Source organism: Apodemus sylvaticus, chromosome 23 (assembly GCF_947179515.1).
Source record: "Apodemus sylvaticus chromosome 23, mApoSyl1.1, whole genome shotgun sequence".
Classification (NCBI taxonomy): domain Eukaryota; kingdom Metazoa; phylum Chordata; class Mammalia; order Rodentia; family Muridae; genus Apodemus; species Apodemus sylvaticus.
In genome coordinates, this window is record NC_067494.1 from 29,328,415 (window position 1) to 29,355,294 (window position 26,880).

At 42.7% G+C, this 26,880-nt stretch overlaps 2 protein-coding genes across 6 annotated transcripts in view; both read left to right on the forward strand.

Moving 5' to 3' along the window:
• Positions 1–3,398, forward strand: part of Stxbp5 (syntaxin binding protein 5) — a 147,888-nt gene extending 144,490 nt beyond the window's left edge. For all 5 annotated transcript variants that reach the window (XM_052169259.1, XM_052169260.1, XM_052169261.1 and 2 more), the window contains one exon: positions 222–3,398. In XM_052169259.1, the coding sequence (XP_052025219.1) occupies positions 222–263 (42 nt within the window). In that variant the 3' untranslated portion in view covers positions 264–3,398. The remainder of the gene's footprint in view (positions 1–221) is intronic.
• LOC127673693 (UL16-binding protein 1-like) lies at positions 939–20,852 on the forward strand. Its single transcript, XM_052169487.1, has 5 exons — positions 939–1,016; positions 4,434–4,575; positions 19,245–19,499; positions 19,832–20,101; positions 20,743–20,852. Exons 1-5 carry the CDS (start codon positions 939–941, stop codon positions 20,850–20,852), a joined length of 855 nt encoding a protein of 284 aa, XP_052025447.1.
• Positions 20,853–26,880: the final 6,028 nt, after the last annotated feature.

Sequence of the window (26,880 nt, forward strand, 5' to 3'; positions counted from 1 at the left end):
TGAGCACCTTCTAAGATAATTTTTTAATGGATATAGCCATTTTATCTAAATAGAACAATTCATGCTACTTTAAATAAATTGAAGTAAGCAAAGTATAATATTGATTCAGAATATTCCAGAATGGTATGCTTTATAGACACCAGGTATAAATAGTTTTTGAAATTTTGAGAACATATTTTTCTTGGTGGTTTTATTGGTTTTGTTTATTTTGCCTCTTTTAGATGATGCTGAAATACAAAGATAAAAAGTGGTACCAATTCTGACAACCACAACTCAGTAAATCCAGCTTCAACCAGAAGGAAAAAGAAATTTCCTTGTTGATGTCACTGATGTATTTGGGAAAGATAACATAAAGGGATGCACATTGCTGAAAGCGTCTTTCCCAGCACAATCATGCACTGTTTTACCTCAGTCACATGGCTTTAACTGAGAAGAATCCCCATGCCTGCACACTGGAGCCGATGGTGTGTGCTGGCTGCGCGGTGACAGACGAGAACCAAGTGGGGAGGGCTGGCAGATGAGCGTTCAGAGGATGGACAGGTTCCGGAGGACAATCCTTGGCTCATTGCGGTATTCAACTTTCATATGCCAAAAGACTTCATGCCGTTGTATCTGCCATCAGTGTTTGATCCGATGTGGGGAGAGGCGATGGGTCAGAGACGTGCTGAGTCCAAACAGGTCGCGCTGTGTCTGGACTGCATCGTGAACAGTGTCTGCACTCACCCTCCCTCAAGCCGATCCTCATCAGTATCATTAGTGAAAAAGCAGCAAACTGTCCCTTCCCGTGAGACTCTGCTGAACGGCGGACTCTAAGGCCACAGAGCACACACAGCTTCTGTGCCGAGCCCCTTCCACCCCGTTATCACGCACTGTGCTCACTTCCTATGTTTTCAAAAGCAAAACAAGGTGATATGTCGCTTTCTTGGAAAGGTGTACGCATGACTGAGTCGCTCTTCTTCTGGGAGTTTCCACGTAGTGGCCATGCAGAGTGGAGAAGTGTGAGAGCCTCCATTGTGGTGAGGAGAACTCATCACTGTCTTTGTCCCTGTTCACATCAACGCAGCTAAAAGTAGACTTGACCAAAAACAGTTACTGGCTAAATTTGTAGAAAAGTTGAAATTGGCTAAGTTTTTAATTTTGCTTGAATTTTTATAAACTGTTTAACCAAATGTACCCTTGCATTATTTAATTAAAGTTGCTGAAACAACAGTGTTTTCTCATTTCAGTAAAGGACTCAGCCCCCTTAAAAATACGCCCTCCGTTTGTTCGCAGTTGCAGTGCGCTGAGGGAGGGGACAGGCCAGGCTAATCTCAGTGCACATGCTGCTGCCGCCACCACATGGAAAACTGCAAGAGTCTCTTGTCCAGTTATCCAAGAGTCTGGTCTGATGAGCTACAAACTTTCTCCCGTAGAGTGCATCTCACACCTGTCCTAATCCTTCTGAAATACTAAAAGCAAAAGGAAGGGAACGTATGTTGACGTCAGTCACTAAGATTTTTCTGTAACCAAGAGAGTTGTGCACTGGAGGGCAGCAGACAACAGTGACTGGTTCTTGCAGTGGCAAGGCAACCTAGAGAGGAAGCAGCCTGTACCTGTCAGGGGCTGTGATGGATCACTAAAGCCGCAAAGGAAGAAGGGAAGGGAAGTGGGGGCGTGACCCTGACACACTGTCTCCTCCTGTCCCAAGTCACTGTCCTTAAGGGAAGCTCGCTGGGAAGCACGGTTGTTTGCTGGTCTGTTTGAGTGAGGTTCAGTCATCCTCACGTCGGCCTGTCACTTCCCTTATCTCTCTCATTAATAATTCTTTTGTTTACATTTTATAATGTGCACTACTGGATATAAAAGTTTACATCCAAGTTTACTTTAGATAGCATCAGGTAAGGATGGAATATATGTGATAAAGAGAATTGAAGATACAAATGTTTTTAAACTATAATCATTTTTTAAAATTTCTGAATCTGTAGAAAGTGAGAAAAAAAAACATTTGTTTCATGTCTGTTCTCTGAACATTCGACAATTTATGAATTGCTGATTTTGCGTTACATACTGTCCATTAAAGCCATGCTCCATGGTACCTCACTGGAAGAACTGGGTCCTTTTTTTAAGGGTATAATTTTATGAATAGTGGAGAGTTTTAATAAGTTGAAAAGTAGTAAGTACCTAACGCGCTGCTTGACTCTGTGTGGACCCTCCGCTGTTCAATTTGTTGCGTTATTTACATACCAGGTCCCTTTTTACAGTCATTTTAACCGCTGTAAATAGATGAATCAAAGCTGTCATTATTTACTAATAGAAAAGTAGAAAAGCTTACCAGAGTTGGATTTTATAAGAACATTTTAATTCATGACTTTAAATTATTTGTTTTTTATTTTAATTAATCTACCTATTGTGCACAACAATCTAAGAGACAGTACTTGAAAGTACAAAGTATTTTTAAGTAGACAAAATGAGCTTCCCAGAGCTGTGCTTGATTATGTAAATAAGAAAGTTGATGGTGATAACTGGCCCAGGGGACGGACTGTAGTCTGGAATGGTCGGCCTCCGCCCAACCCACTCCTGTCTTTTTTGATGCAAAAAGCAGTAGCCACCAGCAAGCCAAAAGTTTCAGGAACTTTAATAACAATAACAAAAGGTCAAAAAATAAAATATCAAAAAAATGAAAGTGTGTGTATGTGTGTGTGTGTGTGTGTGTGTGTGTGTTCTCTGTACACTCATCTGTCTTTGATTCTGAAATTCAAGTATTCTTCAGTTAACTTTCCTAGTAGGAAGAGATTTCTCATTATGTACCACATAGCAAATTCATTTCATCATGCAAACTAAAATCAGTCTCTGCTTAGAATGTTGTTATTTGAAGTATCTCGTTTTGTCAAAATCTTGATGGGTTTGAATATGGTACCACCTTAACACCCGCTCACATTATGGCCATACCACTTCCAAAAACCGGTTATAGATTTAACAAAACCTGTACCTGATTTGAGATTCTCATGGGGAAAGACTGCTATGTATGTGCATATCGTTGAAGGACGCTGCAGTTTCATCAAGAACATTTCCTTAAGGACTCACTGAGACCCTGGTGGGTTCTTCTGCAGTTCGTTCGGGTAGACCCTTGTGGCACTGAGACAGGTCTGAAAGAGCGCATGTGTTTAGAGTGTGGGAGATGCTGGGAGGCAGGTGAGGAAGGAGGGGGAGGTGGTCTAAGGTTTGCCCTAAGTTCTGTATTCGAATTGCGTGCTCTGCTCATGGCATTTCGCATGTGACATTAGTACAGCTATCTCCAAAGGGTTTCGTTTGTTTTTGTATCTGTTTTTCTTTTTCTTTTTGTGGCAAAGGTTTATTTTAACCTGGGGGATTTTGTTTGTTTATATGTTTCTGCAAAATAAAGAGCACTGAACTTTAAACTTGAATTTTTCTGTACTTTTTTAGGTCATGACTTTTTATTGTCCTTTATTTAATCTGCACTTTTTCGGTGGTTTAAATCAAGTGATATGTGTGTATGTATGAGATATACCAAAATTGCGAATATGCTGCTAGCGTCATCACCTGAAACCAATAATCTCAAACCTTTAATAGGGCTTTATCTAGCTTTTAAAGATTAAAAAACAAATGGAATTATTTGCCGCGTGTTCCGGTGGTCTTGATCTTTGTTGCGACACTTTCCGAGTTGCTTTTACAATCACACAAAACATTATATGCTGCTAGAAAGTATAATTTTAGTTATAGATGACTTTTTATAGATGTAGTCTTTAATTTTAAAAATGGTGAACTTGTTAAGTCAAAGTACTTAAAAAGTATGTAAATTATCCATACAAAAAGTTATGTTTTACCCTTATACTAAGAAATACTGATATCTCATTTGAGATATGTTTAAGTTTTAAAAGGTCATGCATTATTGAAAAGCCCTCACACCTGACAAAATACAATAATGTAGTTTTAAAAAAAAAACCTCTGCCAAATATTTCCAAATATTGATCTTTTTTTGCGGGGAAATGTCCACAATAATTTCTAGAATTTTTCTGTAGCTTCAGCTTGCTGCTGGATGCCTGTTTTAGCTATTGTTTTAAAATACATATGTATATATATTGAAAATGGTTTTCCAGATATTTTCTTCTACCTTTTTTAAAAAATAAATTTCCAAAAATGGAAACAGTTTATGTATTTTTGTCAATGAAGGTTTTATTTTATTTTATAGTTTATAGAATTTGTTCCTTATCAGGTTGATAGTTAATCAATACTCCAAGGCTTTTTTAAATCTATAGTTACTTTGAAAAGAGCACTCCTGTGCAGTCCGTGTCCCTTCTGGTTTTGTTTGTTTTTTCTTTTCAGCGTTTGTTCTGGGTTGAGACTGATGGCCAGGCATCCCGATCTGGCGATGAATGTCTCGGCAGCTCAGCGGCTGCCTTTCCTCGGTTTCTCCTTCCTCTCCTCCGCTGTAGAACATTGCGGGCTCCACCGCTCTCTTGCTTCAGATGCTGGCGGATTCTGTGGACAGAAGACAGCTGTTGCAAACCAAAGGGGCAAAGCTGCAGCTTAGCTTTTCTGACAAAGTGAAGGATTTTAATAACTTCCCAGTTCTGGGTCTGAAGTTACTGGTTCAGTTCTTTTATGAATTCAGCGCTGTCTCCAGAGCTGCTTAAGGGTGACCTCTTTCTGTTTCCTGGACGAAATGAGATTGTACGTCTGCCAGTATTTTTCAGTGTGGCACATAGTTTAAATCTTTATTGTCTATAAGGTATAAATAAATAGTGTCAACTCATTGTATGCCATTTAACTCAGGCCTTTAAAATACTGGATGTAGGTTCATTGTGGAATTCTTTTTTTATGAGTTTGGAGGTTTGACTGTTTTTTTTTTTTAATACCATTTGTATTTTGTTATCTAAACTTTGCTCCAATTGAAGAGAGTGTAATGTGTTTCAGACAGATTTAAGACACACTGAGAAGTAATGCGAAGATGAGAAATAGTGACTTCATTTCTTTCCACCACCACCCCCTCTCTCTCTTCCTTCCTTCCTTTCTTTCTTTCTTTTTGTAAATAGTTATGTGATACCTTAGGTATGACCTCTGCTCAACGTGATAGATAGTCAGGGGTGGGGAGTACTGTCTAGTTAACACTTTGTTTCATTGTAAATGTGTTTCAAAAAAAAAAAAAACAATTGTAAAACAGACAGCTTTAGTTTCCTGGCGTTGTCCATGCTGCAGGCAAGCCTGCGTGGTCCAGAACGCTAGGCTGTGTTTAGCATCGTGGGCACTGTTCATCTCCTGCATCTTCTCCTCTCCACATTCGCTCAGTGCGCTAACTGTTTCTAAGATAATTACTGGAATGTGCTTTCAAAGTAAAGGTTTTTTTTTTAATTATCTGTGTAGTGTTTCATTTTTTAAAAAAGCACTATTGCAAACACTGAAAAACATCCTCAAACTTTGTAGTTCTTTTGTGTTTCTGTAACTTAATCAGAAAAAAAAATACTGTCATCACAGCAAAAAGGTTCAAAATTAGGTGATGAAATATTTTTGTAAATAAATACCATTAAGCTGGTATTTTAAGAATGTATTACAAATTAATGTTTCTGGGAAATGTTCATATATGTATATGAATTTCTTTGTTGAAGAGCTCTGATTGGGCAAAATAAAATACTCTAATCTCTTCTGAAACAAAAAAAAAACTTTTTCTGGAAATTTCTTTTAATGTTTTTTCTGAGTTATAGAATTATCACATTAGTTGAAGAAAATGTGTTAGTTACAAACAAAAGCATGGTCACATTTCAATTGATAATTGAGACCACAGACCCTGATTCCTGATGAACGTCTCCTCCCCTTTCCACATAGTAGGTGGGTGGGCTGGAATGGGGCCACGAGCTAGATCTAAATGCACGCAAGTAACCAGGGAGCCTTATTAAAATCCCGGCTCTGAGTCTGTGCGTGCGAGCAGGGGTCTGAGCTGACATCTCTGAAAAGCTCCAGTAAAAAGCACTGAATTGGTCTGCGGAACATCCTTTGAGTAGTGAAGACAATGGATAGCTCCATGGCTAGAATTTTCGAATTGATTTGTCGTTATCAGTGTGTAACTACTTGCACCAAAATGAGCATCCGATTAATGGATCTAGAATAAAGTCTCTCAGGAAATGCTGATGAAATTCTCATGTTTGTTTCTAGATTTCTGCCTCTTAGTGTGATACAAAACTTGCCCACTTGGGGGCAGTCATGTCTTGGACAAGATAGCCTCACAGTAGTTTACAAGGGAGAAGGGCTTTCAGAATAGATTCCTTTTTATCTGAAAACTTACGCAACATATTTTATGCCATTGCACTCTAATGTAGATTATTTCATATTAGTCTGACTGATTATTAAAAGTTTTAGTACTTTCATACTCAAGTACAAATTTGAAAACAAGATTTCTTTCTGTCTCGGGCCGTGCCTTCTATTTGTGTGCTCTGTGTTAAGGGGCACTGTGTTGCTTGATGCTTTGGGGTAGAAATGTCCTCCTTGTCAATTCTTGCTCTTAGAGCATACGCTATTGGTGTTCTGTTCAGAAACTTTCTCCCTGTACCGATGTCCTCAAGGGTCTTCCCCAGTTTCTTTTCTATTAGCTTCAGAGTGTCTGGCTTTATGTGGAGGTCCTTGATCCATTTGGATTTGAGCAGGTTACAGAGTTTCTGTAAGGCAAAGGACACCATCAAGAGGACAGATCGGCAACCAACAAATTGGGAAAAGATCTTCACCAATCCTACATCAGATAGAGGGCTAATATCCAATATATATAAAGAACTCAAGAAGTTAGACTCCAGAAAACCGAACAACCCTATTAAAAAATGGGGTACAGAGTTAAACAAAGAATTCTCACCTGAAGAACTTCGGATGGCGGAGAAGCATCTTAAAAAATGCTCCACTTCATTAGTCATTAGGGAAATGCAAATCAAAACAACCCTAAGATTTCATCTTACACCAGTCAGAATGGCTAAGATTAAAAATTCAGGAGACAGCAGGTGTTGGAGAGGGTGCGGAGAAAGAGGAACACTCCTCCACTGCTGGTGGGGTTGCAAATTGGTACAACCACTCTGGAAAGCAGTCTGGCGGTTCCTCCGAAAACTGGGCACCTCACTTCCAGAAGATCCTGCTATACCACTCCTGGGCATATACCCAGAGGATTCCCCACCATGTAATAAGGATACATGCTCTACTATGTTCATAGCAGCCCTATTTATAATTGCCAGATGCTGGAAAGAACCCAGGTATCCCTCAACAGAAGAGTGGATACAAAAAATGTGGTATATCTACACAATGGAGTACTATTCAGCCATTAGAAACAATGAATTCATGAAATTCTTAGGCAAATGGATGGAGCTAGAGAACATCATACTAAGTGAGGTAACCCAGACTCAAAAGGTGAATCATGGTATGCACTCACTAATAAGTGGTTATTAACCTAGAAAACTGGAATACCCAAAACATAATCCACACATCAAATGAGATACAAGAAGAAAGCAGGAGTGGTCCCTGGTTCTGGAAAGACTCAGTGAAACAGTATTTGGCAAAACCAGAACGGGGAACTGGGAAGGGGTGGGAGGGAGGACAGGGGAAGAGAAGGGGGCTTACGGGACTTTCGGGGAGTGGGGGGGGGGCTAGAAAAGGGGAAATCATTTGAAATGTAAATAAATTATATCAAATAAAAAAAAAAAAAAAAAGAAAAAAAAAAAATAAAAAAAAAAAAAAAGAACAGCAAAAAAAAAAAAAAAAAAAAAAAAAAAAAAAAAAAAAAACCAAAAAAAAACCAAAAAACTGACCAGTTACTGTGATGTGAGCTGATGTGTGTGTCTGAAACTGACACAAATATGAGAAAAAAAAAAAAAAAAAAAAAAAAAAAAAAAAAAAAAAAAAAAAAAAAAAGAAATGTCCTCCTTGGTCTCACCATCCCTAGGGGTCTATAGGAAGATTCTAACTTCCTTCCATTAACTTGAAGTTAGTGTTGTTTGTAGTTTCTGCATCCTATATTGCTGTTATAGGTGCCCAGTTAGAAGCAGTTAAAATGTGTGTTGTTGCTTTAAAGATGTAAGCATCCTTTAAAACAACAAGAGTTCTCTGAGTAATTTTCAAACTTTATTCCCTCCATTTGTCTTGCTCATACTTTTGAATGACTGCTAATGACTTTGAAAAGACAAAATGAAGGCAGGAAATACATTTTATTAATTAAAACAACTTTCAGAGGCCAAAAGGAAAAGTGTATTTGTTACCAAAGACATGTGAGGACTTGGCATAACTCAAAGCTGGAGTTGACACCCCACCTCACCCTGCTCCTTCATTCTGTCCATCACTGACTGCCACACCTCTCAGTGAATTCATTTTAAGAAAACTCCTTTGCTCATTTAGTAGAAAATACTATTAATTCCCTTTCTTGGGGACTTATTCCTGAATATATGTATAGATACCATCTTATGAACACAATGTGATCCCTATTGCTTGCAACATTTAAACACTCAAAAATCCACACCAATAAACAATTAAACACAATCCGCATTGGGCCAGCACGGTGTTGACTCAGCCAAATCCTATCTGTGTTCAAAATCCCAGATTCCAAGAAATCCTGGCACTGAATACTAAATTAAGCTATTGTGCTCAAATCTGAATGAAAGGATTTCATGGAAAAGCAGATGTCTAAATCCAGACTGGTAGACCACAGACCCTCTCTCCTGCCCCTCATCAGAGCTTCTGTACAGGAAGCATGAGGGAAAGGGCCTGTCAGGAGAATTTGTGTTCTTCACAAGTTCCTGGGTGGGTTGGCATGCTGGTCCTGACAGCCCTGACCTAAAGTCATGCTATAGAAGCAGTTTCTTGTGTCATGGAGAATCAGTATAACATCTGAACCGCTGTAACAGATATGTGAACGAAAGTAATTGATATACCTCGACATCCATACAAATACATAAATTTCTAAAAACTTGAAGAATATTCTCAAGGTTACAAAACAGAACAAAGCAAACAAACAAACAAAAACAGAACTTGAGGTGTCCTGTCCTTCAAGCACCGCTCCCTTACCCCTGACCAGGGCTTTAATAAATGAATCCTTCCCCAGAGAGTAAGCCCTTCCTCATATGTGTCCCATTGAGTGAAGCTAATAATACGGCCACAAATGCTATGCCATGAGTCGCGCTTGAAAGTGTACAGGTCTGTTCTGTTTAAATTTGGATAGAGTTTTGGTGCATTTTAAAATGTTATAGAAAGTAAATTCCTACATTTTTATAGAATTTAAATTTAATATACATTTCATAACCTTACTAGAAATCTGTTGGAAGCTTATATTTCTTGCTAACAAAAGCTCAAAGTACATTTTTTTTTTGCTTTGTTTTTGGTTTTGTTTTTGGTTTTTTGGGTTTGGGTTGTTGTTGTTTTTTTTGTTGTTGTTGTTTTTGTTTTGTTTTTTTGTTTTTTGTTTTTTGGTTTTTTTTTTTTTGTTTTTTTTTTGTTTTTTTTTTGGCTAATGGTCAAATGAATTTGCCTCAGGTTTCAGGGAGCGTGTTAAAAATAGGGGCCCGTGTGTGCAAATGGCAAGCCCGTCAACCTGCTTATGAACACCCCGATTCTGTTCTAAGCTTGTCATTGATACTAATTGCCCTCCATGTCTTAACGTCCCCTGGTCTGAGTTTCATTACTTACAAAACTGCGAGCTTTCTGGCCTGCCTTACTTCGGATGACCCATAACGTCTAAGGATCATTAGAAGATCAGACTTTAAATACTGGGCCTTATATTTTCAAAATTAATGTGTGTGTGTGTGTGTATGTGTGTGTTAGTAGATCTGTGTGTGTGTGTGCATGCATGCCTGTGTGTGTGTGTGTATGTGTGTGTTAGTACATCTCTCTGTGTATGTGCATGCATGCCCGTGTGTGTGTGTGTGTGTGTGTGTGTGTGTGTGTGTGTGTGTGTGTGTGTGTGTGTGTGTTGAACACTGAGGTCAGAAGAGGCCATTAGATACCCTGGAGCTTTAATCACAGTTGTGAGCCCTCTGACATGGATGCTGGGATCCTTCTTCTGGAGGAGCAGGAAGCACCCTTAACCACTGAGCCTTCTCTCCAGCACCCAGGCTTTATCACCTTAAAAACAATAATTCCTTAGAAGTTATGTGAAAAAAAATATGTTTTGAATTCGGAAGAATGAGTTTTAGTGTATCAGGATCTGCAAACCAGTGTTAGTACAGCTGTGCTCAGAATCAAAACCATCAGTTACGGTCAAGGGTTCAAGATAGAGACCGTTACCAACACACACCACAATTGGTACTAGCCAAAAAGTGCTCATGACTAACACCCGGACTTGCAGAATGTTAGTTTGCCATGAAAGGGAGCATCTTAGATCAGGTAGCAGGCTCTGTTTACTGTTGCAGGAACTGTGAGATGCCCATGCCATAGACTGGAACAGCTACAGCTTTGCTCTTGAGCAGGGACAGAATGGAACTTGTAGACTCTCTAACGCGATGCTCCTGACAGTTAACAGACTCCTTCTCCGCTAAGGCTATGTAAGAGGTGGAAACTAACTTCTTAAGTGTTTCTATTCTGTTTGCTTACTTGGACAGGGTTTTGCTGTGTCTCCCAGCCTGGCCTCCAAGGCCTGAGCCTTCTGCTTCCATGTCAGAAGTGCTGGGGTAAAGGGCATTACCCCACACTCGCACCTTAATGAATTCTGTTTTCTTATTCATCTCTCAGAAGTTGCTAAAAGTCTACAACCTCCAAATCGGTTCTCATTGCCATTTTCCTGTTGAATGTTGGTCACCAAATACTCTCTGAGGACTTCCAAGTGCCAGTGCCATCAACGCGTCCCCTTCCCCCCTTCCCTTGACAGCAGCTCCTGTATCTATAATAGGAATGCTAAGAGCTCCCTCGTGCACCTGAGGTAAGAAGATCCCATGGCTAACTCCAGGCAGCTAGACCCTTGAGGGAGCGTTCTCTGTCATTCTATTGAGCTGTGCCACCACAGTGTGGAATCTCGTCTGCCTTCAAAGGGGACTAGGGCCTTGATCATTCTATTCTTCCAGTAGGTTCTACCACCGACCCTCCATAGATCTAACCCATATAGGCCAGGAGCAGGCTCAGACAAGCCCCTGTTCTGTTTCCCTACCCAAAGAGAAGCCCATCTGTACAGCTCTTACAGGGAGCAGAATGTGTGTGTGTGTGTGTGTGTGTGTGTGTGTGTGTGTGTTTCTTCATAGGCCATTTATAAAGCATCTCTATAAACACACAGTTTGCCTGGACTTAGAACTTTGCTCTTCTCTGCTTTTGTGGGGTGTCCAGAGACTGACTTCCATCCCCCACCTACTCTCCCAATCCCTCCCCTTCTCCTCCTTCTTCCCTCCTCTTCTTCCATGAAGTTGTTAGGCTCCTTACTGTTTAGCAAACTGATATTTCCCAAAAAAGTGTTTCCCTTTCAAAATTGTCATCGGAATCACAAACTCTGAAAGTCTATCGTGAAATTCACTTCCCTACTTTTTTGATGGCTCGCTGGCCTTTTGTCGTTGCTTTTGGCCTTGAGACACTGTTGTGCCGGGGAAAACAGCTTGGCCTAGAACTCACAGGTGCTCTCGCTTCAGCCTGCCAGATGCTGGCATTACAGACGGTGCCACCACACCACTGTTTATATATATATATATACACATACATACATATGTGTATGTATATGTGTATGTATATGTATATATCATGCCCTGCCCTTCTTTTGACTTAGGCATTTACTTATCAATTTGGATTCAATCCAATCCAATGAACCCAAGAGCCACATCTGAGTGCGATTGCCAAACAAAGGAAAAGTCTGCTGGCAACAGTAGGAACACCTTCCTGTGACTCTGCTTTAAGAAGTCTTCAGGTCCTGACTTCCCTCCCAGACGTTTTTCCTCTGACCTTCATCTTTAAAACCTCTTTTTAATGAACTCCAACTCTGCTCCAGACTTGCTCATCTTGAAATTCTTTTCTACGGTGAAGTCAAGAATCTGGCTTAACCACAGCAGAGCTCCCTCAAGGTGAGGGGCCTCTTGAGGCTGTTGGTACAGGTAGGGAGAAGTGTCTCCATGCTGGACAGGAAGGGGCTTGTCAGTCCAAGCCCGTGAGGCTTTCCAGTCAGGCAGGAACCTGGGAGAACAAGAACGAACGGGGCAGAAGGTTGAATTAGCAGGTTCTTAAGGAGAGCCAGCTGAGAACTCTGGGCCCTCCTGCCTTTCCTCTGCCTGCAAAACACACACCCGTCTCAAGATAGTTATGAACCTGGCCCTAGAGATGATTTTAATAAGTTGTGAGCTACAGATACAGCTTTCAGAAGTTTAACCATTTTGATGCAATTGTGGCATTTAAAAAACTTATCCAGCTCAATTCCCAGGTAGCTAGGAGCGAATAGTCTTCCCTGGAGGAATTAATGGGTTAATTATGGAAATTGCCCTGGAGTGTTATAAGTTATACAAGTGACTAACTTAGGAATAACTCTGGTTTCTGTGACATCACAGGCCCCAGTTTCAGCTAATTCGAGCTGGAACACTATCCTAACCAGGACCAACTTGAACAGATGGAAAAATCCCTGACTGGAGAAGAGAAAGATCATAGAAAAGGGGCCACCAACCAAAACCAAGTCTTCTCAGACTCCATATGTAGGTGTTCTCATTTCACCCCTACTGCTCTCAACACCACCTTAGTCACTTGAGGTTGTTTACCTTGTCTTTAGCAGATAGATGGGCAGATCCATGAATAACTGCAGAAACAACAGGGTGGCAAAAGTTACTGAAAAGGAAATCTCAAGAAAAGGGACCCCCGGCCCCTGCCCCTGCAAGCAAGCAGTGTGTGTGTGTGTGTGTGTGTGTGTGTGGTGTCACAGATAGCTTGGTTATTAAAGTATTTGCCTTGCAAATGTGAAGGCCTCAGAACTCATGTTCTAAAAAGAAAACAGGCAAATGCCTAGGGGTCTGCTGGCTGGCTGGCAGCCCACCATATTCATCAGGTACCACGCCCAGGCACCCAAGGAATGTTGCCCGAGGGAATCTCTGGACTCCACACACACTTTTCGAACATCTCAGTTTTTTCCAAGTCACAAGGTTTACCAGGAATGCACAACAGTGCTAAAAGTTCGGTAACAATTGTCTTCAATCATGTTGATTTCATATTGGGCAGTATTTAGGAAGAGACTTTCTAGGTGTTTTAATAACTAAAATTAAACCAAGCCAGAATTTGTCTTTCTTCTGAAGGTGACTACGCAACTTTGGGCTAGGAGGTGAGAGGAAGAAATGGCACACGGAAGGAGCAGAAACGTTCCAAGCTCCACCTCGCTGGGTGGGGAGACAGATGCGTCACTGTCTGTACCAGTTTCTTTAGCAGGGTGCAAGAGATCCCAGACATCAGTTTCTCCTTTGGCTGCAAGCATTCCGAGCCGGGGAGGAACCAACTTGTCGGACTTCTGAAGAGGACAATCTCAATCTGGTAAGTTCTGGGAAAAGATTCCTGAGCCCCTGGGAAGACTTGGGAACCCCGAGACCCAGGTTAGTCAGTTCATAGTCATGACCTCTGTGCTCTACCAGAACTGAACGGAAAGAATCATTGAGGTCCAAGGAGATGTGGGCAACGCCCAACGGGCCCAGGAGCGACTCTCTCTAAAAGTTCTAGGAAAGGATGAGACTAGGGACTGAGAGAGCAGGCACAACAAAGAGGAGACACTGGACCGCACTGCCCATGACTCTGCAGTCATCCACTTAGTTACTTAGGCTTCCTTTGCTCTCTTGAAAGCAGTCTCGCCTGCTGCCTTTAGTTGGACATGAAATGAGGAACCATGGCCTTGGCTACCATTTTTTGACTCCACTCCTGTTTGCATTTTCTTCTTCACGCCCTGGATCCTGCCACCCTGTGAGTAGAGGTGAGTTCCTCGGGTCTGATGGGGGTGGTGGCTGGGGAGGGGGATAATCACTGAGTAATGCAGCCTAGATGCCCGTGGGAACAGTCACTTCACTCAGCCTGTAAAGAATGTCCCACCACACCCAGCTTGATTCTCTAAATCAGGATCCCAGCTCTCCCATGAGTGACAGCATGCAGCCTCCTTCCTGATCAGGAATCCTCGAGTTTAGTAAATAATTATTAAAATATAGCAACATCTGATTGGCTGATCATCTGTTGCCCTCTGTGTTCCTTTAGCTATGACCAAACAAACACCCTAGTGTCTGGTCCCACACTGCAGTTACCTCACTAGTCATGTGGACCACTGTCTTCCATGTTTTTCACTCCTGCCTGATTTCATTTCTGTTCCGATGACAAAACACCAGGACCAAAAGCAGCTTGGAGGAGAAAGGCTTGCCTGGCATATAATTCCAGGTTAAAGTCCATTATTAAAGAACATCAAATAGGAATTAAATCATGTCATGTATAGTCAAGACCAGAGGGAGACAATGCACCCATTCTGCCTTCTTGCCTGAGCTGGTCAATCTCCCTTAGGTAGTCCAGCGTTTCCCACCTGGGGATGTCTATGTATAAATGCTAACTTTTTCAAAACCTAAGAGGATAGCAATGCCCAGGTACTCACTCATATAAACCCTGAAGATTTTCTTAGACCAGCACATATAAATAGTCACTTTTCAGTTTAATAACATACAACATGTCATCCTAGAACTGTGTCCTAAGAGTCCATATATGCTGTGTTTATGAGGACAAAGTCTTTCCTTTTAACTACTCTACACAAGTGAGAATGTTGTAATGATCATATTTATAAAAATATCAGTGTGCTTTTCCATACAGTTCTTTAAGCATAGTTCCCAGATACAGATGGGCTCTGAAAACTGATATGATTTACATTATCATTTTACCCAATTACAGCATTAGCTAAATACTATTCATAAAGACTTAGCTTTGGCAAAAAGATGATAAAAAATAGCTGAAAAGAAATTGATCCTTTTCTGAGGGGCAATTGGTAATATTTATCAAGAGGCTAAATTAACAAAACCTAAAATTAAGAATGTACATACTGGAGCTGGAGAGAGAGAGAGAGAGAGAGAGAGAGAGAGAGAGAGAGAGAGAGAGAGAGAGAGAGAGAAGGCGCTCATCAGTAAAGAATACTTGTCTATCTTCCAGAAGATCCAAGTTCTGGTCCCATCACCCAGGGTGGGCAGCTTATGTCTGTGTATAACTTCAGGGACATAAGAATCTAACACTCTTCAACTCTTCAAGCACAAACCAACACACACACACACACACACACACACACACACACACGGGCGCACTTGAAAATAAAAGCAAAACCCTTTGAAAAATACATACAAATTCATAATTAATTTACAAATCTTGAATACAGCATCCAAGAAAGTGGGTACAGAAAGATTTGGAAATCCCTTCAGTCAGCATCCTGTCGCTAAAGAAGTACCTGCAAAGGATATCTTACAGAGAAATAGAGTTTATTTCATTTGTGATATTGGAGGCCTCACCTACCACCAGTTCACTCCATTGCTAAGGACTGGTGGTGAGAGTCATGGTGAGGAAGTGCCAGGGAAGGAAAGCAGTCACCTGGAGGCCAGAATAAGAGAGACACAGGAAGGCCCATCGAGGCAGCCCTTCCTTCAGTAGCAGCTGGTAAGGAAACAGTAGATTGATTACAACATGAAACCGGCACAATTGTTATTGTTTTGGGATTTAAGCCTTCAGACTTTTGCACATTGGTTTGTTGTAAGGGAAATTTACATTTTATTAGATATATTCTTTATTTAAATTTCAAATGATTTCCCCTTTCCTGGTCCCCTTCCCCTGCCCTGAAAATCTCATGGCAGATTGTAACCCGTCCCGCGGGTCAGTTATTCCAGGGTTCCGAAGGGGTGCTACCTGCAGGTCAAAAGGGGGGGGAGAGAGACGGAGGCCAAGCACAAAGAAGGACAGAGTCACTCTGAGTTGTGTCAAAGCCTCGTTTAATGTTCTGGGGTACCCACGTTATAAGGCTTTCAGGAGGGGCGTACCCCAAGGTAGGGACAAAGGAAGGAAGGGCAATTAGCAGTTTCAGCAGGAGGAGATAAGGGTCCTCCGGTGGAGACAACAGGTGTTTGCACAGGCCGGAGCCTGCCGCAGTTATCTCAGGACTTCCTTCCATCGCAATTACCGGAGTCGGTGGGTGATGGTGCAGGCAGGATCATTCTGTAGTTATCTTCGAGACAATGGCTAAACCAATACCCACGGGAGAGGTTCTAGTTAATTGTTCTTGTATTTTAGCAGCCAGCACCTTAGGGCCATGAGTAAGCAATAGTCCGAATAGCTCAAGATGGCTTCCCACAGCAGATTTTCCCCCGTTCCCCAATCAACCCCTCCCGCTTCCCTGTCCTGGTATTCCCCTTCACTGCTGCACCAAGCAAGCCTTGCCAGGACCAGGGGCCTCTCCTCCCTTTGGTGTCCAACAAGGCCATCCTCTGCTGCCTCTGTGTCTGGAGCCATGCTTAAACACATGCTTGCATCTATGACTCCTGATCTCTTTCCTAGGCTTTGTAACTCCAGGGTTCTCTCTCTTTGTGATTTCTTTATTGTTTCTATTTTCATTTATAGATCCTGGATGATTTTGTTCAATTCTTTAACCCGTTTGGTTGTTTTTTCCTGTAATTCTTTAAGGGATTTTTGTGTTTCCTCTTTAAGAGCTTCTAGCTGTTTTCCTGTGATCCTCTGTATTTCTTTGAGGGTGTTGTTTATGTTCTTCTTGAAGTCTGCTGTCATCATCATGAGGAATGATTTTACATCCAATTCTTGCTTTTCTGGTGTATCCAGGACTTGCTGTGGTGGGAGAACTGGGTTCTGATGATGCCAAGTAACCTTGGCTTTTGTTATTTCTGTTATTATGCTTGCCTCCTGCCAGCTGCATATTTCTAGTGCTACCTGCCCTTCCTATAGCTGACTGAAGCCTGTCCTTCCTGTGATTCTGGTTGTGTCAGAACTCCTCGGAGTCAAGGTGTCTCTGTGATCCTGTGTTTCTGGGGTCCTGTGATACTGAGATCCTGGGTATGTCCAAGCTCGTGGGAGTCAAGCTGCCTCTGGGACCTGGTGTGACCAACTTCCTGTGATACTGGAATCCTGTGTTCCTGGGTGTGTTAGAGAGGCTGGGAGTGGAGCTTCCTCTGGGTGTTGTGGGACTTGCCCCCAAGTTCTGTTCAGGGCGCCAGCCCAGACTGGAAGGAACCTGTGCCACTAGTCTGGTGGAGTTCCTGTGTGCCTGAGTCCTACTGGTCCCAGTAACTCCCGGTGTTGGGACAGATATTGTGTCCTCCTCACCTCTGATCCTATGATCCTAGGCAGGTTAGAACGTTGGGGAATGACTTTCTAAGTGACATCCCAGTGAAATACTTCCCTCAGCAAGGTTACACCCTGTAACATTATCCAAACAGCTGCTATTAACCAGGGCAAATATCTTACTGTGTAGAGGACAAGGTCATTACAACCACCACCCTAGACATTCACAATAGCATCTAAGGGTTCATTCCTGAGTGGCAGGATAGTAATGAATTGATATAGAGAGAATGGCAGCACCTGCTGTGGAGATGAGTGGTCCCTCTTTTGGGGGATCTTAGGAAGTCAATCTAAAAGGCCTTTAAGATTTATTGTGTGTATATGTATGTATGCATGTGCAACATTATGTGCCTGGTGCCCTTAAATGCCAAAAGAGGGTGTGAGATTCCCTATAACTGAAGTTGCAGGCAATACCACCAGGTGTTGTTGCTGAGAATCAAACCTGGATCCTCTACAAGAGCAACGAGTACCCTTAAGTGCTGCACCACCTCTCTAACTCCAATGGTTCAGTTTAAACTAAGGGGACAGGAGCTTGGGATTGTCATAGGAAAGGAACTTTAAGATTCTTTACCATCTCTTTTTGTGTTTAATACTTTAAATCCAGCCCCATCTGAGTAGGCTAAACATCCATCTGTATGTAGGATCTTTGTGTTCTGTTAGCCATGGCCCCGTTAAGCTGTCAGGCATCTGACTTTGTACCCTTTACCCATCAGAGGACCACTGTCCTTGATGTTACTGTCTCCTGAGCACTGCCCATGATGGGATTTTCTGTACCATACTGCTGGGGTTCCAAGTTAGAGATACAGATTCCTACCACCATACCCAGCCTTGGGCCATCAGCATCATCCCTGAGCTTCTCACTATGCTGAGGCCCTTCTCTCTGGTCGTTCTTAATATGCTTCCCAGCACGGGATGCCAGCATCTCACAGAGCAGCATGGACTCTGCACACTCTCCCCAGAAATGTTTGCTGTTACATCCATCCAAGAACATGAATATCTCTGAGATTTTTCATCTCCACTCTTTGACTACCAGACTTAACCCTCCTAGGTTTTCTCTGCTCTGGTACTGTTCTAGTACTGAGGTCCATCCTCTGACCAGTTCCAAGAAGCCATAACTAGAACATTGCATTATGTCCAGGAGGTCTGTCACTGTGTTGTTCTAGTTTCCTTCTGTTGCTGTGATAAGACACTCTTCTCAAAAGGAACTTAAGGGAGAAACTGATTAGACTTCTCCTTCTAAGTCATAGTCTGCCATGGAGGGAAGTCAGGACAGGATCTCAGAGGCAGGCTCACTTGCTATTCCACACAGCATTACCTATGGCCAAGGAACTTGCTTCCCAACTTGAGAGGCCTAGCAGGGACCAGAAAAGGATGGTAGCTGCAGTCTGCATCACTATCTCATTAATAGCTAGATTTCCTATCCATCCAGACACCACTTGACCAGAGACTGATAATATCAACATTAAGATGGGCATTCTTACATCATTCACCATCAAAAAACAGTCTCACAATTAGAGACTAATTTCTTAGGAGATTGTAGGCCGGATCACATTGACAGTTAAAACTTGTTATAGATGTTCGATTCAATGATGTGAGAGTACAGATCAGAAAACTTGTCCTCATGCAACTTTAGTAACACCCCTGCTCTGCTGCACTATGACCCAGCATCCTCACACACCATCCCGTCTTGACACAGTCTACCTGGGCAGCTTCTGGAGACTCTCTAGAGTGAATAGATGAAAAAAGACATCCTTAACTTTCTCGCCATGACTGACAGTGCCCATGACTAACAAGATCTTATAATAACAGACAGGTGGATTGTCCAGATGGAGAGCAGGAGAGAATGAGCAAGACTTACTTAGCACAGTGACGATTGGCCAGGGATTCCCTCTGGTCCCCACCCCCTTAAGTCACTTTTCTAGAAGGGGCCACAGGTAGAGAACATCCCTGAAACCCTTGATCCCTGGCCCTAACCCCACTGCATGTTTCTTTCACAGATTCTGCTACTCTCTGCTGCAGTTTCAATGTTAGCAACCCAGTGTCTAGAGGGTGGAGTTATGATGTCCAAGGTGAAGTGAACGCAGAGTCTTTCCTTCTGAACAGAAATTCTGAATGTCATGTCACTGATGCTCTTGGAAACAAACTCAATGCCACAGATATCTGTGAAAAACAGTTCCGCAGTCTAAAAGATCAAGTTTATCACTTCAAAGATGTGCTGTACCAAATTCGGGGGGAGAATAAGACAATCACAGGTAAGTTTCAAATGGCTCCATAGAGCCGGGACTGTAGCTCAGTGGAAGAGTTCTTGCCTAGCATGCATGAGGCCCTAGGTTCCATCCCCACTGCTACAAAATTAGTAAAAGAACATATCAGATGCCCTGTGAAGGAAAGAACAGGATTTGTAGCAGGTTAGGGACATTCATTGTTTTCATGGACAAACAAAATGAACTGTTAGTTAAACCTAAGAGGTCCATCATCAAGGGCAAAATGTGGAGGGTAAAGCCAGGTCAGAGGATGGGAAGGGAGGGGGTAGGCAGACAGAATTAACTAAGACCAGAGACTGATTTCTTTCCAATGGGCACAGAGCCCCTCACTCTGCAGTCCATTGTGTGTGGCTCATATGCAGAAGATGGACATTTCAGGGGATCCTGGAAGGTCAACCTCAATGGAAGCAACATGTTCCATGGTGACACTAAGAAATGGCTTCATGTCAATCCTGGAATCAAATGGACAGAAGATATGTTGGAGAAAATCAGAAATCTAAATGACTTCTTAAACAAGATCTCACAGGGGGAATTTAGGAACAAATTTAAGGAGTCTACTTTGCACTGTGAAGAAAACCTGGAGCCTACAGGTAACTGGAAGAAGGGGACAAAGTTTTCTGCTGATGTGGAGTGTGTCTGTGTGTGTCCATGTCCTTCTGTGTGTGTATATATGTGTGTATGTCAGTGTGTGTGTGTTCCTGTGTGCATGAGCATGTGTGTCCACATATGTATCTTTTTCTGTGTGTGCATATGTGTGTGTGTGATGTATTCCCCATGAGTCTTTGCGTTAATGAATTCTTTCTATCTCTGATTTCCCTCCTCATCCTCTCCCGTCTCACTCACTGTGTTCACACTGGTCACTGTCCTCGTGTCTCTCCACTCTCACAGACTGAGCATCCTTCTACTTCCTGCCTTCTCCTCAGTCTAGAATCGATGTTGCCCTCTTCTCACCCAATCTATCTTCTTCCCTTCACCCTCTCACAGGTCAGCTCCTCTTCTGCCAACAGGAGAGATGAGGCCCCATCTTTACCGTGCTCCCTTACTTACATGAGTCTGTTGAGGTCAGGGGCATGGTCTTTCCCTTCCAATTAGGACCCACACAAATAGCTATTGCACAATAAGGTGGTTGCAACCCTGTGTGTTATAGAATATCTTGAGGACAGCGAAGCTTAGGTGAGATTTGCTCAGATTTGAGTCCTGGTCAAAGACTCAACTTGTGTTTTCACTTTAGCCTTACCAACCATTACTGCACATATGGACCAACCTGCATCCAGGGCATGCATGTCCAACCCTTCTATCCTGCTGATAATGCTCAGCTGCTTCCTCCTGTATGTTTTCTGAGGAGAATCGTTGACAGCGACAGGTACTGGGCACAATGTTCGACATGGAGGAAGGGACAGAGGGGTGAGGACTGAGGAAGCAGGAGTGAGTTAGTTCCAGGAGTCCTGCTCTGCTCCCTCAGCTGCAGTCTTACTGAGACAGGAGGCAGGAGATCCAGAGTTTGGCTCACCTGCTAGCAAAGGCTTGTGCATGCTCATCCTGGACAGGAGAGGAATTGGTCACAGAGTAGGGGAAAACCAAGGGCACACAGCAGGTGCATGGTCAGAACAGGTTCCTACTTAGGAGCAGCATCCCATGCTGCAGATGTGGGGACTGTGGGGACACACAAAAAGAAGATGGCAGTTCTTAATGTGGAGAGGGGAGATAATTCCATCCCAAAGGCAAAGATAAGGAGATAACGTGAGGAGATGGTGGGAAGGCCACTTTCTGACTCAGGATTTATTCCCAGCCCCCACATGGCAGCTCCCAACTGCTCCAAGTCCATGGGATCCAGCCCCTTCTCCTCTACAGACACTAGGCACGCACACAGTGCACAAATGAAGCAGCACCAACAGCAGTGTTCCCAGTCGAGGCAGGTGGGACAGAGCTGCTGCCGGAGCCCACTCTGCTCTGCCCAGATGTACAAGGTGGGTAAGGGATGCCCAGATCCACAGCTGCTGTGCTCAAGAATGCAGGGAGGAGGGAGCAAATGGCCCTCAGGTATGGTGCTGGGGAATGACTTGTCCTGGTCACGCAGGAGAACAGACCCAGGCTCTCCTCAGACACTTGATAAGACAGGTTTTCTTGCTGTAGTAGAAGATGCTCTACAGAAAGTCTTGAGTCTATGCAGCTCCTGTCCTTTTTTTGCAGCCTCGGGCACATGAATCACCGTGCTGCTGACACAGGTTTCCTGTCCTTTCTACTCTGTGCCAGTCACTGGGGCCCTTTCTTATCACCTGCTACTTTTCCCCTTTGTGCTCCCTGATGAATCTTTGCCCTTAACACAAAACTACTTGAGCAAGAGATCTAAAAAAGAACGTAGCTGTATGTCCATATCTAGTACAGAAAAGAGGATAACCAGATCTCCTTCCTGGGAGTGCAAAGTCTTTTCTCCTTTGTATTTAACTCATCAGGTTCTATGTCAGTGTGAGACAGACTAGGAGGAGGTAAACTGTGTGAGGGTGTTTGGGAGTAAATTTCTGATATTAGTTTTGTAATAAATATTTATTATCACCAGTTCTGTCTTAAGAAGCCTTCTCTAGAACAAAAGAAACACATCCATTATTTTAATCTGAGTATATATAATAGAAAGGGAGTATTTCATAGCATAGAAGGTGATGTTTTGTGTGTATTCTATATTAGTTTGTGTGATATGCACTAAGTAGTCCAGCCATGGCCACATGCACACTGGAGCAGCAGAGAACTTGGAACCCACTCCGTCCCACAGGCTGGCTGCTCCTGCAGTGGCAATCTGGCAGTGAAAGCTGGAAGGTCCTGGGCAGCTGTCACTCCTCAGTCACACCCTCTGATGCAGGTTCTGGGTCAGTGCTGCTCTCCACAGTGCTCAGAGAAGCTTCTCTGTGCACATCCAGAAGCTGTGGGGGAGGAGTGTGAACTCACAATTGTTGTCTCTGACCTCCACCGGGCACCTCAGTACAAGTGCACTAGCACGCACACATACACAAGGTACACACACACATGGTGAACATGCACATGATGGACACACACATGGTACACACACATGTGATTCACACACCTAGTGACAAGTAAAAGTAATAATAACCTAAGGATTCTAAATATATGGAGAGTATAAAGCACACAATTCACTGTTGAGAACCAACTTTTTTGAAGCAGGGTCTCACTGTGTAGACCAGGCTCACGTGGAACTCACAGAACTCCAGCAGCCTCTAGTTCTCCAGCATTAGGCTTAACCATGTGTGCTGCCATGCCTGGCTGGCCATTGGGTTTTAAGCTCTAACGGTGTGCTACTAAAGTATTAGAGGTTTAAAATCGACAATTTCATCCAGATTAATTTGTAAACGATAGTGGCATTAAACACATTGGCAATATTCAAATATCTGAGCTATTACTGAAGAAAAGGAAACCAAGGACCAGTTGTTCAGCAGAAGTCACTGGAAACAAGTGGCCTCTGTGTCCCTTTTTGGAAACTGGCTGATAGCTGACTTGGTGACTTTAAACTGTCCTCTTTCTATTCAGATGTTTTTAAACTTTCTTCACATGATTGCTTTACAGATGATCAGGTTTCTGAATGTATGAATTCTGCATATATATGATTTTCATCTAAGTATTCTCGTGTGATTATTTTACTTCACAAGGACTGTGCCAATGCCCATTTCACTTGTGATGACAGTGTTGCAGTATTCCCTTTGTGCTTGGTCAAGCTGTACAAAGACCTGACAAACTCAGTCTATATCAGGGAGGGGACTGGGACGAGGGTGTGGCCTCAAACTCAGAGATCTGCCTGTCTCTGCCTCCCAAGCACTGGGATTGAAGCCTGTGCCACCAAGCCCAGCTGCTTTAATTCTCATTCGAGTGGTTGGAAACCTGTTATTAGCTGGACATAGTGTCACATGCCTTTAATCCCCACATTTATGAGGCAGGGGTAGGCCTGGTCTATAAAGGGAACTGAAGGGAAGTCAGGGCTACACAGAAATGCTGTCTTAAACGCTTGTCCTCATCCCCCCTCCAAAACAAGAAGAACTGTGTTGTTTGTGGTCAAAACGCAGAGAATGTGTGTGTGATGCTGGCAGAACCCAAATGAACATCTATGTCATATTCTCTGTCTTCGAGGCTCAGGAGCCATCATGTGGAAGGAATATCTGATTCAGTGTTTACAGTAGTACGTTTTTCTTTCTGTAGTTTAAAGACTTATTTTATATGTATTCATTTCTAATGTTCATTTTTATGCCGTGTTTATGGGTGCTTTAGTGCGCACATGCATGGCCACCATTTCATGCGATGCTGGCAGAAGCCAGAGAGACGTCTGAAGCCCTACAATTGGATTAGAGACAGTTGTGAGCCAGTGTCAGTGCTGGGAACGAATAATTGAACCCAGGTCCTGTGGAGGAGCAGCCAGTGAGTCTGTCAACTGGGCCATCTCACCAGTCCCTAACATCAGTATTTTAAACAAAGAGTCAAAGTTGGGAGATGGTGAGAGTGGCTATGAAGGAATGAGTTGAAAGTGGGGGCCCTGAACATGGTCCTGATACATGTATGTAGGTATGAAGATCTCAATGAACAAAAATACTGTCTTTGGAAATGTCCTGTTTGAATATAGACACTTATAGCCAGACCTTCTGCAGAGAGTGAGAGACCTAGGAACATTCAGCCTGAAAAACCTAAAAATCTAAAAACTCCCTAAAAAACAAGCATTCGAATATTTGAGTCTATGGGTGCCATTCTTATTCAAACTACTGCATTCCACTCCCTGGTCCCCATAGGCTTACAACCATATCAAATGCAAATATGCAATCAGTCCTTCTTCAAAAACCCACAGTCTATCTCAGTTGCAGTCTCAGCCCCTTTTTTAAAGCCCAGAGTTCAAAGTCTCTTCTGAGACTCATGGCAACTTTTTTTTTTACTATACCCTCATGTTAAAATTTGAAACTAAAATTAAAAAGCAGATCCCATACTTCCAACATACAATTGGAGAGAATGTGCATTTCCATTCTGAAAGGAAGGAAACAGAGCGTAGTGAGGAAATGCTGGGCCAAACCAAGATGGACGACCAGCAGGCCAGACTTCAAACTCTCTATCTCCATGTCTGATGTCAAAGTGCTCTTGAGAACACCAAATCCTTTCAGCTTTGCTGACAGCAACAGGCCTCTGTCCCTCCTGCTGGTTCTCCACCTGTTAGCAGCTGTCCTTGGTAGGTAGCTCATGACTCCGTCATCTTGGAGACTGGAATGAACTCCAGGCTACCATCTTGGAGACTGGAATGAACTCCAGGCTACACCTTCACAGCTTCTCACAATGGTCTTTCTGAGCCTCCATGCAGGGACATCCCTGACACATGCCTAGCTTCAGCAGTCTTACTTATCTGAGAATGGAGATTCCACACCCCCTTCTTGTATCCCTGACTCTAAAGCCAGAACCACATGGCCAAAGCTGCTGTGTTTTTCTGCTTGCTTAGGCTGAAACATGGCCTCTCATTCAAGTACAGTGTCATCAGCTTTCTGTGTCTAATAGTTTCCTTCGTTGCTTAACCATGTCTTTAATTCTTTTTGATAGATTGGAAGCTTAGCTGCCTGGAGTCTTTGTCTGAGGCCATGTCTCCTCTCATTCCTTTTAAAATTGAGCTTTTCTTTACATTTTTAGCTCGTTGAGCACTGGACTTTCGTATTACACTTCCTGGTGCTCCTTCCCTCCTCAAACTGTGTATTGTTTTTTTACTTTTCCCTGCTCAGTTTGCTACTTTTCATTACAGAGCTGCACAAGAATGACCACTAATGGCCACATGACCCAGTCAATACTAAGTTGTCTTCACATCTCCTTTGTCAAAGCCATCAATCCAAAACTCTTTAATTTAACCTGAAGGAGATTTATTTCTTTTAATTTATTTTTGAAAAGGGACAAAAAGCAACCACCTTCTTCTCCCCTGAAACCTTTGCACCAGGGTCTCCTAATTATTATTGCTGTACGTACTCCTGTGTCCCATGCTCCTATTAGTATAGCCACTAACTCCTACTTAAGCTGTTTAACTCCTTTCCTAATCCAATTGCAAAGTCCTTATTCAGTACAAGCAACATAGCCTGTCACTGCAATATCCCACTCCCAGGAACCAACTTGTATATTGGTCATCGTCCTATTTGAGGAGCATGGTGGTACAAAGTTAGATTTGGTAGCTAAGAGTTCTACATCCCTATCTAAAAACAGCAAGAAGAAAAACTGGAGGGTTGGAAAAAGTTTGATGAACTTCAAAGCCACCTGCTATGACACACTGCCCCCAATATGACTATAGCAGGGTCTGGTTAAATAGTCATCACAGAGAAGTTCCTTGATCTACCTAGAGAGAGAATTTGCTGATAGAGGTGTGTTTTAATCTTTATCAATATTTTTTTCTGATCTTTTAAAGAAACAACAATAAACACCATGGATTGGACCCAGCCTATATCTGTGAAAAACTTTGTGATTGCTGTATCCCTAATAGCAGCAGCAGCAATTGGATTTGGAGTAGGAGGCTATTGTGTATCAAGAAGACACTTACGTAAAAGAAAGGTAGGAAACAGGCTTGGTTCTCATTCTTGTTCTTGGTAGTATGAGACTGATGAGGATATAGGAAATAGGGTCCAATGGTCTCCTCCAAGCCCCTGTTCATCACAGTGCCTGTCTGCCAACTAGAATGCTCCTTCTTAGCAATGTTGGAGATGAGTGTTGTTGGGCACAGGACGCTAGCAGAGTCAGCCTAAGTCTACAGAGAAACAGGATGGAACAGGAAAGCCCTCCTGAGGTGAGGGAGAATCCAAGGACCAACAATCTAAATAAGATGAAGGAAAATGGAGATGAGGCAATCCCTCCTCATAAACAACAAAACCTTCCCTGAAGACTGTGATTAAAATCAGTTTGCTTTCTGAGGATGACATAATTCAGCACAATAATTCTTATACCTAGGGCCAAATCTGTACATTAGTAGCTCCCAGATTAGGACAGCCTTTAATACAAGATGATCAGAATGATCAGACTATTCAAGGACAGTGACAGATAGAACTGTAATCCCAGTACTGGGGAGGCTAAGGCAGGAGGATCACCAAGTTCAAGGTAAGCCCGGGTTGCATAGTCACATCTTCTCAAAAGAACAAATGAAGTAAAAAAAATTAAATCTACTCATTTAACTTTCTCACTCTATGTAGCCACAATTCAGTGCTTGTGGAACTATGATTCCAATGTCTCTGTCCTCTGAAGATGAAGTCATCTATGCTCATGCAAGTAAAGGGGGCTGAGAGCCCACTGCTGTCATTGTTAGGTTTTGCCAAAGACAGTCTAGAGTTAAAATACATAATTGTGATGAAGATGCCAATGTTCTATTTTA

Excerpts from the sequence above, each read along its gene's own strand:
- LOC127673693 (XM_052169487.1), top strand. The coding sequence starts at position 939 with ATGACTGAGTCGCTCTTCTTCTGGGAGTTTCCACGTAGTGGCCATGCA. Across the intron at positions 19,500-19,831 it reads GGAGAATAAGACAATCACAG|AGCCCCTCACTCTGCAGTCC; the intron begins GTAAGTTTCAAA and ends CAATGGGCACAG. Across the intron at positions 20,102-20,742 it reads AGAAAACCTGGAGCCTACAG|CCTTACCAACCATTACTGCA; the intron begins GTAACTGGAAGA and ends TTTTCACTTTAG.